This window comes from Carcharodon carcharias, chromosome 22 (assembly GCF_017639515.1).
Source record: "Carcharodon carcharias isolate sCarCar2 chromosome 22, sCarCar2.pri, whole genome shotgun sequence".
In the NCBI taxonomy this organism is placed as follows: Eukaryota; Metazoa; Chordata; class Chondrichthyes; order Lamniformes; family Lamnidae; genus Carcharodon; species Carcharodon carcharias.
The window spans coordinates 46,553,310-46,570,309 of NC_054488.1; the positions used below are offsets into that span (position 1 = coordinate 46,553,310).

At 38.7% G+C, this 17,000-nt stretch overlaps 1 protein-coding gene across 1 annotated transcript; it reads left to right on the top strand.

Annotated features, from left to right (window-relative positions):
- The first annotated feature begins 3,196 nt into the window (after positions 1 to 3,196).
- Positions 3,197 to 11,703, top strand: LOC121293668 (fatty acid-binding protein 1, liver-like). The gene is made up of 4 exons (XM_041216836.1): positions 3,197 to 3,263; positions 6,226 to 6,398; positions 9,173 to 9,265; positions 11,653 to 11,703. The coding sequence occupies exons 1-4, from the start codon at positions 3,197 to 3,199 to the stop codon at positions 11,701 to 11,703; spliced, it is 384 nt and encodes a 127-aa protein (XP_041072770.1).
- The last annotated feature ends 5,297 nt before the right edge of the window (positions 11,704 to 17,000 follow it).

The following is a 17,000-nucleotide window of genomic DNA, read 5'->3' on the forward strand; positions in this document are numbered from 1 at the left end:
TAAACTCAGAAAGTGAATTTTTCTTTATTCTTTCACAGAGTGTGGGCATCGCTGGCTAGGCCAGAATTTATTGCCCATCCCTAATTGCTCTCAAGAAGGTGGTGATGAGCCCCTTCTTGATCTACTGCAGTCCATGTGGTGTCGGTACACTCATGGTGCTGTTGGGAAGGCAATTCCAGGAATTTGACCCAGCAACAGTGAAGGAATAGCAATATAGTTATAAGTCAGGATGGTATGTGACTTGGAGAGGAACTCCCAAGTGGTGGTGTTCCCATGCACCTGCTGCCCTTGTCTTTCTTGGTGGTAGAGATCGTGGGTTTGGAAAGTGCTGTTGAAGGAGCCTTGGTGAGTTGTTACAGTGCATCTTGTAGATGGTATACACTGCTGCCACTGTTGATGGTAGAGGGAGTGAATGTTGAAGGCAGTGGATGGAGTGTCAATCAAATGGGTTGCTTTGTCCTAGATGGTGTTGAGCTTCTTGAGTGTTGTTGGAGCTGCACTCATCCAGGCAAGTGGAGAGTGTTCCATCACACTCCTGGCTTGTGCCATGTAGATGGTGGGCAGGCTTTGGGGAATTGGGAGGTGAGTTACTCGTCACAGGATTCCTAGCCTCTAACCTACTCTTGTGACCACAGCATTTATATGGCTAGTCCAGTTCAGTTTCTGGTCAATGGTAATCCCCAGGATGTCGATATTGGGGGATTCAGTGATGGTAATGCCACTGCATTTCAAGAGGCAATGGTTAGATTCCCTCTTGTTTGATTGCCTGGTACTTGTGTGGTGCAAATGTGATTGTTTTCATGGTGGTCTTGCACAATCAACACTCCAATAATAGACAGGGTGTCAACACACCTACAAGTCAAGATCAGTTAAGTGACAAGTCTAGATTTCAAGAGATCTGGGAGGATTCGCAAGCCACCCATACGTTATACACACTCTTAAACTCTCAAATTCTTAAACAGGGATGTATCTTTTATGGGAAAGTAGTTTTTACAATTACCCTACTGTGCATGTATTTTCACTCTTAATGTATGTAATATTATCTTGGAAAGAAGGGAATGTTGGGTGATATCACTTTAAGGGAGCAGCATGTGACCAGCAGCTGGTAGTGTGTGTAGGAATGCGTTGTGCTTGTGAGTAGTGGTTGCTGAATCCATAAAGTAGATCTGTCTGCTGAGCCATCCTGCAATATATCTTCAAATAAACCAAACCTACGTTACCAGCGTTGTGTGTGAGATTGATAAATTTGTGTAAAGCAAACCTAGCAACACAACACATGGGAGCTATAAGGGGCCACTGGGGTGGGTGGAGGAGTGGGGGTCGGCACAACTTGGCATGGGGAGTGAGTGGGGGTGAGGGCTAGAAGGGCCAAACTTTAAGGAAATAACTGGGACAAAGTCCCAGGGAACCGAGATGGGCTCCCAGAAGACCCTGTGGCCACCTCTGACCCATGCCTGGGGCTGCAAGCCTGACTCCGTCCCTCACCCGCCACCCTGGAGTGAATATCGATTCCGACGGGGCACTTCTTCCCCAAGGTGGGTGTGCGGCAAGCCAGGAAATTTCCTGACTCATGCTACCCACCTTGGGAGCAAAAATACGGCCAGTTAACTCTTTCTCCACAGATGCTGCCAGACCTGTTGAATATTTTCAGCACTTTCTGTTTTTATCGAGAGACACGATAGATTCAGGGAAGACTGAGTTCCAGTTTTTTAAAATCATTTTGCACTGGAGGTTTGCCCTTGGGAATTAGAATATACACTCACTGTGGACCAGGGTACACTTATTGGTCTTCCAAAACTGAGACCCCAAAACATCTTTATCATTGAAATTTATTTTAGCCTTCTGCCCATAATTTTCTATTACCGATGTTATCAAAGTTCTTTTTTTTAGTTGGTTTTATAGTGCTTTCTGTCAGAAAATGTTCTTAATATTCTTGTGAACACTTATGAAATTCCAATAGTTGCATAAGTGAAAACTATTCATCAAATTGAATGTAATTCTCATACAAAACAGATTAGGAGGGCCCATGTCAAAATTTATAATGAAGCTTAAACTCCACTACTCATCCATCCACCTGAAAATCCTCCAGGTAATTTACATCGCATTCCACCAATTTCTAACCCAGTTTATCCTGAAATTACATGGTGGAAACTCTCGATGGCATGTTGTTTCCCTGTTTGCACATGCAATGACTGATCTCATTACTTCGAAATGCATTCTTTTATATTGTGAGGTCGAAATCATGACAGGTAACATATATTACATCACTCAGTAAGTATGAAAAAAAACACAGCAAGGGAGCAGAAATAATCAATAGACTTTACAAATACTAACACTCAAGTGAATGAGATATAGTAATCAATAATTATGGCTTCATACAAGAATAATGTTGCAAATGATGCCTTGGCATGGTTACTGGAAAAAATGGAACTGTCATTGCTTAGAGCTCTGTTATATTATTGGCTTTGTGTCAGTGCAGAGCAGTTTTAGGCTGTCCTAGGTGGATAATGGGAAGTATAATTTGGGAGCTAGGTTGCTGATGGTGAAAAAGGTGCGAGAGTACCTCCAGGAGGTAGTTTCACATCATTTGGATTTTGCATTGGATGCAGTAAGACAGTCTGGCACAAATAAAAATTTCAAAAGTTCCTATATGGAACAGCAGGTATTTAAAAACTAAAGAGAAAATAGTTGTTCATTTTATCTACATGAATGTACCGCATGGAAGATCTAACCTTAAAAATCATTAGCAGCAATGAATTTTTTATTAGCCTTTGGGCTGCTTTGAATGTCTTAGCGAATGAATGAATTAGTGCCTTTGAATATATCTATGGCCCTTCACCTAATTTCAAAGACCAATGGTTCAGGTGACATATAATCATCAGCTAGAAAATATAATAATTACAGGCTGCACTATAAATAGTGACATCTTTTTCATTGCTTTTGTTCAAAAACAACCCTCAGCTGCATTGTTTTTCCATTGATAGTCCCCTGGGTTACCAGTGGTAATCCTGTATAAACAGAAAATTACCATCTTATTTAGAGGTTCAAGTGCTTGATAGTATGGTAGTAAGTGATTATATTATTCTTCAAGGAGTTACTCATTCTATTTTTTGAAAATTAATTTGAAGGCAGCTATAAGAGCTGCCAATTTTCTTCAGAATCAGCTCTTGCCTGAGTCGCAGCAAATACATTCCAGATGGCATTCAATGGAAAGTACGAATTAGAAAGTCAGGAAAACTTTGAACAACTCATGAAAGCTCTGGGTAAGTTTAACTTGCACCTTTTGTAATTTTGCATTTAAATTTCTTTGTGCTTAGTGTAAATTAATAGTTACAATGGGAATTAGCCTCTAAAAGGCAGCTCCCATTTGCAGAGAAACAGCAAGGCTGAACAGCAGTTCCCTCATCTGATTTAAAGGTTTGTGTAACATTTTATGTTTTGCTAATTTTTGTTGAGATGATTTTTATGGTATTAGGATATACTGGAGTTGAAGCAAGAAACCAAGTTGCCCTTATTCTGTAGAACAACACCCACTTTGAAAATATATTTTCAGATTGGCACGGTTATCCCTGTTACTTAGTAAATATATAAATACAACTTGTAGAATCACATAATCACATGAAGGTGCTGCATTTCACCATGCAGGGAAATGAAAAGTGTGTGTGATTACTGAACAGGATACTGCAAGACTTGAGGCAAAGGGTACTTGTCAGAAAACAAAGCGAAAGAGAATTTGAACTGAAACTTCACTTTCTTCAAAACTCTGTAATGCAACAAAATTTTTCATTAAATGATCTATCAAAAGATTAGGTATGAATTACAGCGCAGTGTGCTTTTTGTTCCTTGCCATTTAACATCATGGTGTCCTAATTGTGATTAAATATCAAAAAAAGAAATGTACGACCAGAACCCTGATATTTTGGCTCAATTCTGGAATTCCTTCTTATCAATTTCTAAGCTATTTTTCTTTGTTGTTTAATCCCCTCCAACTACATCTACTTAGTTGCTTTGCCTTTGACTGCATGAGTGTTTAGATAGATAATCATCCAATTTCACATTCTTTGTGCACATCTGACTTAATGCTAGGTTTGTCTGTCAGATTAGTTACTATAACAACACTACCATATTACCATTTATTTAATTTTTCACATCTCTGCTTTTTAAGTATTTTTCATAAAAATGAACAGTTTTTAATTCTTAGTTACAAGTTTGTTTTTCATATTGGTAATTACAGCAGATTTCCATTGTTTCTCAACAGTTTGAATTTGGGGAACACCTTTAATTTACTCACAAAAATACTTACTGCCATAAAAATATTTACCAACACAAAATGATGTAGTATGTTGCAGCACAAAGACATGGCTGCCTGCAAATGTCCAGACCCAGATCAATTGCCTCTGTCCTAAGGTCCTGGACTCAGTGACATCACTATGAAGAAATGCTGAATGGAGGCTTTCTGAAAAGAGGGAATGTTAGAGGGAGAAGTAAATGCCATGTAATTCCTAGCAGCAGGTACAGAGCAACATTGCCTTTGGGTGATGCAAACCAGGCAAGAATGTTGGAGGGAGGTTAAACAGAATTCAAAGTAATATTAAGAAAACAATTGTTGCAACAATACTTCATTATTTTACAAATGATTGCATTAAACAACATATGTGTGTGTGACAAGGAGTTATGGAAAATGTTGTAGCTGACAAATTAAGCAATGCTGGTGCACCTGCCCCGCCTCTCTTCCTTTCCAAAGACAACAACAAATTGTTTACTTCCTAGCTACAGAGCCATGAAAGATCCTTTGTTATGACCAGTGCAGTTGATAAAGCGGAGTTATTTAAAAATCCCACAGGGAAAGTTTAAATAACTGTCATAACCTATTATTTTAAGTGTTGTGTTTGAGATGCGACTCTAAATTCAGGAATTAGACCACCAGTTCTCGAGGCTTTACATTAAACTAATTGAAATATTTTATTAATTTACACAGGTTAAACTATATACTCATGCCTACAAATTACTACTATCATAACTTTTAACAAATGCCCAAACTAATCTCCATTAAGGCAACAGCAACTTAACCAAAAATCAAGCAAAGCATTTTCACCTTATGAATTCAAAATGAGGTTCTTTTCACTGTGGAGCCAGTTGGAGGTTTGCAGCTGCCTTTTGATCTTACATTGTCTCTGCTCTGCATACCTGAAAACTACCGAAGTTATACCTACCAGCCCCATTGAATTCAAATTCTCATTGTCTCACCAGCCTCTTTGAACTTCACCTTTTAACAATGAAACCCCTTTCATAGTACCAATTTCATTAGTAATATAAACATGTTGCCCAAAGTAGCTACTAGAAAAGCATCAGGTTTTCAGCCCACTTCTTGAATGCTCTATTCAAAAAATGTAAATGCACGTTATCTCTCTTCCAAATCAAAACGAATACTCATCAAAACACCCAGACTAGCTGGCTTTAATCCAATTAAGATACCTGCAGTCAAAACCCCTATATTAAAAGAAAAATATTTTCCAAAATATTATATACATTAATAGCTTAATGACATCCTTATAATGGAAGGGAGTTAAATAATTACAATTATGGAGGTGGAATGGATCCTGATAATGGGCTTATGTAAACATTTTGTCTTCCTAGCTGGGGGTGCACTTACACCACATGGACTGCAGCGGTTCAAGAAAGCAGCTCACCACCACCTTCTCAAGGACTACTAGGGACGGGCAATAGATGCTGGTCTAGACAGTGATGCCCACATCCCATGAAAAAAATCACTTCCACAGGCACATAGCCTGCAATCATTCCTTTGCTAATATGGTTCTTAATTCAGCCAGTAGAAACTGTGGGCGGGATTTTCCGATTGCTCCCAATGGTGGGATCTTCTGGTCCCGCCGAATTCAACAGACATTTGAATGGTTTGGTGCACCTGCCATGGGGGAACACGCCGGAGGGGTGGTGGGTGGCTGGAAAATCCTAGCCTGTGTTGGAACATTGTAGAGTGACACTGTGCCTCCCTGTTTTGAAGTGTATATCTTCCTGTGATAAAACAGAGGACAGAAATTTGTCTTGTGTTTGTGGTGAATCACAGAGCAAACTATTCATTCCTTTCATGTTACATGTTCCATTTGGACCTTTACTTCAGCACTATTGGTTAGGAGACATGAAAAGACTTTTCTTTTACCTTGGATTAAATATTGAATTAATTGTGCATTTGTTTTCATTTGTTAGGACTCTCAGATGAAGTAATTAAGAAATATAAAGACCTAGGCAACATTGTTGAATTTGTTCAAAATGGGAATTCATTTCAAACCTCTTATAATTATGGCAGCAAAGTGATTACCAATGAATTCACTATTGGACAAGAGAGTGAGTTTGTGTTATTCACGGGGCACAGAGTCAAGGTAAGATTACTCAATTTTTTGTACAAGCATAAGGAAATTTTTGAGAGGGCTTTTAATCTCTCAAGCCCACTCCCTCCAGTGGTCCATGTGCAAAATCTCAGTGTCTAAGGGCGGAATGGTCCCAGATTTGCGCTAAGTGTGGTAGCGGGTGGGTAAAATGATTTCACCTCACTGCTTCATCACACCAGCCATCACATTTAAAGTATAGCCACGCTCCGTGCTTCCAGCTCAGAACTGCAGCAAAAAATAACCCCGAAAGGCAAGAAGACTGCAGTCCTCAAGCGCCTTTTGGACACTGTGAAGGCCCGCTGTGATGCCCTGTACCCCTGCTCTGGCCTCAGGAGGGGCAGCTACATTACCACTCTGGCTTGATAGGCGATGGCACAGGTGATCAATGCCAATGTTGCACAGAAGAGGTTGGCCATCCAATGCTGATAGAGGATGAATGATCTCATCCATGCAGCCAGGGTATGGCAACCATCTTACCACTCTAATCTCACACACTCAAGCCCATCACACATTCACTGGCATCTCACTCACTGCCAGCTCAAGGAACATCATCACCTATCCTCACACATTCCCTCACGTGCCCATCTAGTCGCATCTTCTCTGGAGTCTGCCTCTTCAGCCCTCACCACCTTGAGGCCACTTGCACAGATCAACATGTGCCCCACACACACCTCCTTCCCTAGTACAGCTCTCGTCCTGCAGCCTCTTCCCTTGCCTGAGGCCACTTCTCCCCTTCCCCAAGCAAGCCCTGCCCTGCAGCTGTTGAAAAGTCACCTACTTATAGCTGATCTGGTAGGTAAAGACCGGCCCGTGAGCCCCCCCAAAAGTGATGCGGTGCTGCCTGTGAAGCCTGGTGCTGATGACTGTGAATGCTGCCCTAAGCAAGGTAGGCAAACAGACCTTGAAGTCCCGAACTTCAGTGCAGCTCGCCAAGTGCACGCCTTATATATGATGTTGTTGTGAAGCATGTCAGCGTGTTTTCCCACAGGCAGACAAACCAGCGGGGGGATGATTCCGGCAGAGTGGACAATCGCAAAATGGTTTCACGACATCGTGGAACCAATTTTTGTCCTTCTCACCATATTGTCCACTCACGCCACCGAAGCTGATGTCGGCAGGCATGGAAAATCCCGGCCAGAGAGTCTGTGAATGGCACAAAACCACTGATAACATTTCCAAAATTGCAACATTTCAATTTTGTTTCCGTGAAGCCCAATAGTAGCTGAATGAATTCCTTGCAACATTATTTCACTCTGTTCAATTGTATTTCATGAATGATATTCCAATGGTTGAAACAAGTCTGGAGCAAGAGATCAATGGTGTTATTTAGTTAGCCATATCACCCATTCTTAAGTAGATATTTTCCAGCTTTAAAGTCTTCCATGATTCTTGTTTTTCAAAATTATGAAGCACACTAATTGTCTTGTGCTTCATGTCTCTCTATAATACGGAGCAGGCCTCTTGATGTAGAACTTCCTATCTTCAGTTTTCAGTACGCTTTATAAATCTCTGAAAATGTATGCTGAAATTCCTAGACTTTTTCTTTTGAAAATTTCTGCTTAATATTTACATTAGCATTTACATTTAACATTAATTCTTTGATCTGTAACCTTCAGAACCAGTCCCAGGCCCATACAAACTCTGCGCACGTGTGATTCAAGCATTAAGCTTCACACCGTCCCAAGTACATGGACTAACTTATGTTGTCAAGTGTTGAGGTTAAAAGAAAATCAGCAACATCAGAAAATGCTGCACTCATTGGAAGGAAATTAGGAACAGGAATATGTCACTTAGCCCCTTCAGACTGTTCTGTAACTCAGTGAGATCATGGCTGATCTATCATCAGTGACCTAACCCCATCTAACTCAACCTTTGCACAATGTTTATTAATACATTGGTTAACAAAAAATCTGTCAACCTCTGAATTAAAATGAAGTATTGACGTGGCATCAACTGCTGTTTGTGGAAGAGAGTTCCACACTTTATTTTATTTCTATACTCCTTGCGTGTAAAGTGCTTCTTAACTACTGAAAGATCTGGTTCTAATTTTTAAGCTATTGACCCTAGTCCTAGACTCTCCAACCAGCTGAAATAGTTTCCCTCTTCACCCAACTGTTCCCCTTAATATCTTGAAAACTTCAATCAAATCAACCCTTAACTTTCTTAGTTCCAGGAAATACAACATTAGCTTGTGATCTCTGCTTGTGATTTAACCCTTGGTGTCCAGGTATAATTCTCCACTGCACTCCCTCCAAGGTCAATATATCCTTCCTAAGTTGTGGTGCCTAGAACTGAACACAGTACTCCAGGTGTGGGGGAAGCAGGACTTTGTATAACTGTAGCATAATTTCCATATCCTTGAATACTAGGCCCCTAGATATAAAGGCCAGCATTCCATTAACCTTTTTGATTATTTTCTGTACCTGTCCATGACATTTAACTGATCTATGTACGTTGACATCACCCCACCGCTCCCCCACCTCCCCACCTCCAACTGCCCTAAGGCTCTGTTTGGGCCTCCACTGTTTCTAGATTTTCACCATTTAGGAAATACTCTGTTCTATCCTCTTACACCCAAAATGGATGAGCTCACATAAACCTTCATGGAAATCCATCTGACAGAGGCTTGCCTACAATTGTCGTTGTTCATGATCAGTTTTGTAAATTCTTCATGAAGGATTGACAACAATGGGGGACACTACTTTGTTTTTAAAAGAAAATCAATCTTATGAAGAAACTTTAATTATCCTGTTGTTTGCTTTTAGGCTTTTGCAAAACTAGAAGGTGAGAATAAGCTTGTTATCACAATGGAGGGAATGATGGCAGCTATGGAGCTGAGTGGCGACAAAATGATTGAAGTAAGTTACTGTTGTTATTGGCACTGCCATTGAAGGATTTGGAGCCGCTCTTTGAGATTGCTTAAAGACTTATCAATGGCACAATTCTGTGAGTGCCAGGAAATCTGATTACATTAGGTTTCTGGAAACCTCTTTCTAAATCACAGACATTAGTATTCAGTTCTGAAGTTTAATTTAGTTATTTCCTGTATTGATGTTTCAAGTGAGTACGTGTACACATAATCAATGCATGTATTTTAAAAACGAAAATAGAATAAAATAACATTTGAGCTCATTCTGCAATTATTAACTATCGGGAGATACTATCATCCTAGTTCCTGATCCAGAGCACAAATGATATAAGGCCATAGATAACACACTCAAACCAACAAAGAGTTTTGATGAATGTCCCAAATTACCCAAAATAACAGGATGCATTAGCCTAGGATCAAAGGTCAAGAGCACTGCTATAGGCATGTTTAAATTCCCTAACTGGCTAAGTAATGATGAACTTGCTTCCAAATTAAAGGCTACAGATAATACTAACAGTCTAATGAATGGATATCTATACACAAACTGACACCTAATTGATGAAAGAGCTTGTGTAGCCAGTTTGGCTGATGCCTAAATATTAGGGAAGACGTCATGTGTAGGAAAGTTCTTTTGATCTGATACAGGCAATGTTAACCTACCCTGCCCATTTGGAAACTGTCAGGATGAGATGCAATGCTAGTTTCACACCCTGCCTGATTTTGCTCTCCACGGAAGAATAATTGTGTGCAAACATTCTCCAATATTTATCACAAAAGTACACGTACAAAACTATCTTTAAATTAATTTTCAGTTGAATTTTCAAGCCTCCAGTCCAGCAGAAATAAAACAATAAGAAAGTGGGTTGCTGTTTAGTTGCCATCAGCATAGTGGCCACTGAAACTTTTCTGAAGTCCTGGGCTGCTGCCTGAATGCTGATCGAAATATTGAAACACGGTTGCTATTATGTCAATGGGATGTCAATGCCATTTTTGGATTGAGCTGGGAAAAATTGTACAGTGCATTCTCCTCCTCGTATCAACTGATGGCTGGGGAGAAGAAAAGGGCATTTGACTTTATTTTTGTCAGTCTTGGAAGATCAGGAGTGGGACCACTGCCATTACATCGTCTCCTCTCTTATCCCCCTCTAGATTGGGGTCTCCTAGAAATCTACTTTCTGACCAAGAGTTTGGCTGGACCATTTGATTTTGTGGTGGTTCCAAGCTGACAAGTTGCCCCTGGAGCTTCATTTCCAGCCGCAGTCCTTTGGCCCAATGCTGATGAGACCCGGTCCTCAAAATGAACCAGCCTCCCATGAGCTTTGCTGGTCAGCCACCCAAACTTTGCTCTGAGAGAAAATCGAACCCATTGTTTTTCTTAAGATAATGAGCTACCCAGTTAAATTTTAAATATCATCCCAAATTCCGTCCTGAACCTTTCTGCCGCCTCTCTCTCTCTCTTTCGTCCTTTAAGACATTCCTTCAAACTTATTTCTCTGATCAAGCTTTTGTTCAGTGTTCTAAAATCCCTTTATGTGGCTCAATGTCAAATCTTCATCTCATCTCAAGTGCTTTGGGACATTTTACCATGTTAACAGCACTATATAACTGCAAGTTGTTGTTATTGTCCATAATTTAAAATTGCCCACACTCATTTATAGCAAGTCAAAGAAGTGTTTAATATAGCTTAAGGGGTATAATGAGCCTTATAGGATTTATAAATTTCCACCAGGTATTGTATTAATCTTAAACACCTTCGTGCAATGAGAGGATTTATAATTTGTCTTCTGAGATTCTTCAACTCATAGTAAAATGCTACCTTTCAATTTAGTCCATGACAACTGAGTGCAGTAGTTTTTCCACACCAATATAAAAATACTCCCTAATCCTATATAATTACTTTTGTTTACTTAAATGATTTCTTTTAATCATTTTTGTACAAATCTTTGATTTTCTAAGTGTTAACTATTTCATGCTTGGCAATTACATAATAAGTAAATAGAAATAATATAGCTAGAAATCAGCCAAAGGTCATTCAGTATTCAATGGGAATATGAAATCTCAATAGCTTCCAAATATCAGTAGGTAGAAATCCTCTAGACTCTTTTTTTCTTAGATACTATAGGATCCTTATTGTTAATTTTGGAACTGTTCTTATTTTCCTTCATGCTTTTCTTTACAACCTTATAAAGAAACGTGCTTATTTTGCTGAGGAGCCTACATTGGTGTTCTCTCTTTTCAGATACTGTCAACCACAGGGGAATTTCAGTACATTCTGTTTTTGCCCTTGATTAGCCTACACTAGGATACTTTATTAAGGTGAATGTAAAACTTACATTCAAAGTGATTTACTTCTGTTCTTTGTCTCATTTCTTCTAGACTCTGACCAATGGAGAAATTACTGTAAAGAAAATTAGGAAAAAGATTTAAAGTGCAGAAAATGGATCTGAACAAAATGAAGCCTGAACTACACTGTGTCAATTTATATAATTGAAATGAAAGCAACTTCATTAGATTCAAAACTATGAATTAATTACTATTTACACACTTCTGTATAAAAGTAGTATTTTTTCATTCTCTGTCTATATTAAATTTGTAATGAATATTTGCAATCAAGCAGTGAAAATCTCTAGTCTCTGGGTGGTTGGTTGTGATTAAGTTGTAGGAAATTTAGGATGAAAAATTGACTTTTGATACAATTGTAATAAATGCCCAGAAAGAAGGATATCAGGTTTATAAATAATGATTTGATTTGTGTAAACTGAATAAAGACAAGCATTTTAGAGTGTTTTGTAATGAATTTAGCCACACTCTGCATTTTCATGTTAGACTTTCACTGAATTGCAACTTTACTGCATATGGAGGAAACATTTTTATTGTATAATTAAAATAGATCATGAGTGAAAAATCATAAATTAATTAAAAATCTTTATTTAAAGATAGGATAAAAAATGTATCCCACACTCGCCTCTTTCATATTAAAGTATTATCTATGGTCAGTCTCCTGTTCAAAGATGCTTTTTTCACCAAGAGAGATTGTTGCACTTTAATGCTGACATCAGTCCCTAACTAAGAGCTGCCCAGTTTATATACAGTACCTCACAGTGACTCAGGGGCATAGGAAAGATTTTTAAATGGTTGATGTCGCATTTTAATTCATGCCTAGAGAAAAAAAAAATTGGAAAATATAGTTAGAGCTTCGGATTTCCCTTTTTAAAAAATATTTAGGCGTTCTTTATATTGAAAAAGAGCCATAAGATTATTAAACATTCAATAAGCAAATAATCCCTAATCTTTTCCTTTAATTATGATTAATACCAAAAGAAAACCCGCCTTCCAGATTTGTCAGAAAAGATTTTTGAGTTTGTTGTTGATTGTGGTGGAACAATCTGTGCAATGGCAAAGTCAGCTCTGCCACCTGGAGGCCAGATTCTCCCTGAGAGAAAATTTGAATCAAAGTGAATATATCAAATACTTACCCTTAACTGGCCACGGATAGTATGAGGGATATTTTATCCTATTTGCAAAAGAGATAATTTTTTGACTATTAAGTATTCAATTACACCCGGCCTCTTCACTGTTAAACCCACATAACACTTTCTACTTCTAGTCTGCTCTTGATAATTTGGCGTTGATTTTTGCACCAAAAAACATTTGAATTATCCAGCGACTTAAAGCAATATTAGAAGCACAGCAAAATGGGAAATCTTTGAATTATTATATTTGAATTACCTCTCATATAAAAAGATAGAAATTGTGCATTTGTCGCTGGTTTACTCTCTGAACTGGTAATTCTTTACATTTATTTTTACACTGCAATGTTAGTTGTAACTCTTTGTGAGAAAATTCAAGTGTTACCACAAAAGTGCCTGGGAATGCCTGTCCAATTGGCCAAAATAAGAACCGAAAGATTCCATTCGAGTAAGCTGGTTGAATGTGCAATCAATAGAGATGTTGCTGCATTGTGTCAACACACTGTGTTTTATTAGAATTACCGTTTGGCACAAGCACATGTACTTAAATGATTAAACTACTGCACGGCCCTGAAGCGACATCAAATACCCAGTTTGACTTTGGTTTATTTCTGGTGTGTGCTAGTTTGAATAGAGGTTTTAAGAAGATAGGTTGGCTTTGTTTACCTTGACAGAGGACAATACACATCATGATGTGTAAATTAGAGGGAGTTCCATATTAATATAGTTATTAGACAAGCCACATTTGCAAATGAAAAAATAGGAATAAGCTAGGATTTATTTTTTTATATGCAAAGAACCAGATTAAGACAATAAGGAAGTTAACATTGACATTGCAATTCTGTCACCATCAAACTGAGTAAAATACATAACTGAATATTTTGAGTGGAGCAGCAAGCTTGTAACCCATCAGTTTTGCCTGATGACTGAGTTCCTGAGGCAGCATATTGTTCAATGGTTTCTGCAATAACTTTACAATTGTGCTCATCACTCCAGCTGATGAGCAGGGAGACAGAACTACATGGATTTGGAGTGCAGCTGAGCAACCCTGATTTTGGTATGAAGGTACATTTAACTTCCATTTAAAACAAAAAGGCTCCTGAAAGCATATAGTTAAAGCTGTAATCCCCAGCTCCTCATCCCTGTGTTGTAAAGAGCTTAAAAATTGTAAACTGGGAAGTCACTAAGGCCATCAGACTTTAAGTCGACATTGTACTCTAATAGCTCCTAAGCCTAGTTGCAGAAATGCGGCTATTTCAACCCGTTACAGAAGGAAGTTCTGACATCAATGGAGGGGTGAAGGAGGGAATGAAGAACAGAGGGATGAAATCAGAGCATCTAGGAGATTATAGTACTGTTGGTACAAGGCCATGGAGGGACTTATATAATTCTTCGAAGTGGCAGAGTGACTGATTATAAAGGGAAGTATTTTCAATGTATAGTGTTCCCCCCTTTAATGCTTCAGGTCTAAGGTGTTCCTAAGAAGATCTGACATTTTAGGATGTGCAAAGTCATTCAGCTGACAGCATCCATGGGTTTAGAATGCAATCAACTAACCATAAGATGACCGGTCCCCTTTCTTTCCTGGCTGCTGATCTAAAGCTCCTTTTCAACCTTTGAACTAATGCTAATGGAGCGCTGCTGTTTACAGATTCCAGACATATATTTTTAAATGAGACAATAAAAGCTTAATTTGTATCTCACTTTTAATTTAAGGGACATTCCATAAAGCTTCATTGGTGAGTATCGGAAATAGGAAGCACACCATGCTAAAAAGACAGATTAAGAGATAGGATAGAGAGCTAATTGGGTGAAAAGATAGATTTTGAGAAGTTGCTTTCAAAGATAAGGAGGCAGAGGAGCAGAGAAATCTAGGGAAGGAATTCTAGGACCAAGATAGCTGAAGACTCTGACATCAATGGAGGGGTGAAGGAGGGATTGAGGAACAGGCGGATGAAATCAGAGCATCTAGGAGATTATAGTATTGATGGTGCATGGTCATGGAGGGATTTATGGATGACATGATTTCGATTTGAATGGGTGATTCAATGGGTGGCAGTAAAAGTCAGCAAGTGTGAGATTAGAATTAGAGCTTGAAGTGAGAAGGACATAAATGACAAGGTTTTGAATAAGCTGGAGTTTATGGAGAAAATGCAAGAATGGCATTGAATAGTCAAGTCTCAAAATAACAAAGGCATGTGTAAGGATTTCAGCAGGGGAGGGGCTAACATAAAAACCAGCATATGCATTATTCTGGATCTTGGTCATCAATCTTGAGGCTGAATCAGATTCAGAGTTTTAAGTTCAGCTTGGGACCCAACAGGACACCCAGATTGAAAATGGTCTGATTCTGCCAGAGATGTGTGTTGGTTGGGATTGAAGTCAATAGGAATGGAGAAGAGTTGTTAACAAGGGCCGAGGGAAATGGCTTCAGTCTTCTCAGCTTTGAGCTGAGATTGAATATGTATGAAATGAACTTTGCAACAGAAATCCCATGGAGATCGATAACAGAGGAGATGTATTATGGAAGAGAATGGTGTGATCAACATTGTGAAATGCTGCAGATATGTCAAGGAGGCATTGCCATTATTGTAGTACACAACATAAAAAAAAACAAAAACAGAAAATACTGGAAAAACTCAGCAGGCCTAGCAGCATCTGTGGAGGGAGAAACAGAGCTAACGTTTCAAGTGCATGTGATCCTTCTTCAGAGCAGGGTCATACAGACTCGAAACGTTAACTCTGTTTCTCTCTCCACAGATGCTGCCAGACCTGCTGAGTTTTTCCAGCATTTTCTGCTTTTGGTTCAGATTTCCAGCATCCGCAGCATTTTGCTTTTATTTAAAAACACAAAATAACTTCAGTCTGTATCATCTCATTTTCCTCCACACAGCTGCTGTACTGAGATCTTCCTTGTAACAGGTGGCACTCTACATGAAAGCGACAGTTATTTGTGCTACAGTATGGGCCAATCATAAAATAACTACCACTCCCTGTTCTTACAAGGATAAAGGGAAATTCTGGATTGGATTTGAAGACTGTACAAAACAGACTATGGAAGTGTGTGCAGCAGTTCGTTATGTGTGAAAGAGCATGAATCCTGTTCAGTGTGGTGATCTGTGGATTCAGTCAATTGAATCATAGAAATTTACTGCCACTGCACATGTGCCAGCTCTTCAACAGGAGATTTCTATACTAATTTCATATACATCCGTCCTTTTAAATTATTTTTTAAAATATGCAACCCATTTTAAATATTACTATAGTTGCTGCCTCAATAGCTGGTCATGTTAAAGCATTCTATTATCTAATACCTGTATTAAAAGATGTCCCTTACCTTCCCCTTTATTTTTTTTCTTCCAGTCCATGTCCCATTATGTATTACCAACTTTCCAACAAGTAGAACCAACCTTTCATTTTTGTCCTCTTGATTTATTTATAACGTTGGAAACCTCCATTAAATCTCCTTTAAATCTCTTTTCCAATGAGATAACTCCATTTCTGAGCTATTCTTCATAATTATAATTCCCAATATCATTTTGGAGAATCTTTGCTAGATCCATCTTACATTAGGGCATATAGAAGTGCATGATATTCCAAATGGAAAATAATTAATGTCTTGTGCAAATTCAACATCATTTGTTTGTTTTTATATTTGATATTCCAGCTCTCCTGTACCCCAGTATCCCATTTGTCTTCTATGGTGTATATTTATGTATCTACATCCTTAGCTGTCTCTGTTTCTCCATCTTAATATTGCATATTGTGTGTGTGTGAATCCAGTTACCCTGTGAGTGTGAATGCAGTGCCATTGTATTTACGAATGCAATCTCAATTCCACTGCGAATGCATGTAATTCCATGTAAATCTTGCACATATATAATTCTTCTCATGACCACTGAATGTCTCAAAGTGCTTTGCAGCCAATAAAGTACTTTTGAAGCATAGTCATTGTTGTACTGCAGGAAACGTAGGAATGTAATGTGAGTTTTGTGTGGATGCATATATTCCCACTTCCATTGTGTTTAAACATCCGAGGCCACCTCCACTGAGGTTGAATACAGTTCCAGTGTGTGTGTGTGTGTGTTTGGCAGTTTCATGACAGTATTTATGCTCCATCAGGTCCTTTCCCACTTTTCTTAATCTAACCCATTGTATCCTTCATCCTTTTTCCCTCCGGGTTTATTTAACTTCTTATTCAAGGCATCTCTGCTATTTGCCTCAACTACTTTATGGTGGTGAGTTCCATATTCT

What these genes read in the sequence shown, in the direction of transcription:
- LOC121293668 (XM_041216836.1), top strand. Translation starts at nt 3,197, where the DNA reads ATGGCATTCAATGGAAAGTACGAATTAGAAAGTCAGGAAAACTTTGAA. An exon ending in ACAACTCATGAAAGCTCTGG is followed by an intron (nt 3,264 to 6,225) that starts GTAAGTTTAACT and finishes TTCATTTGTTAG; the next exon opens with GACTCTCAGATGAAGTAATT. An exon ending in GTGGCGACAAAATGATTGAA is followed by an intron (nt 9,266 to 11,652) that starts GTAAGTTACTGT and finishes CATTTCTTCTAG; the next exon opens with ACTCTGACCAATGGAGAAAT.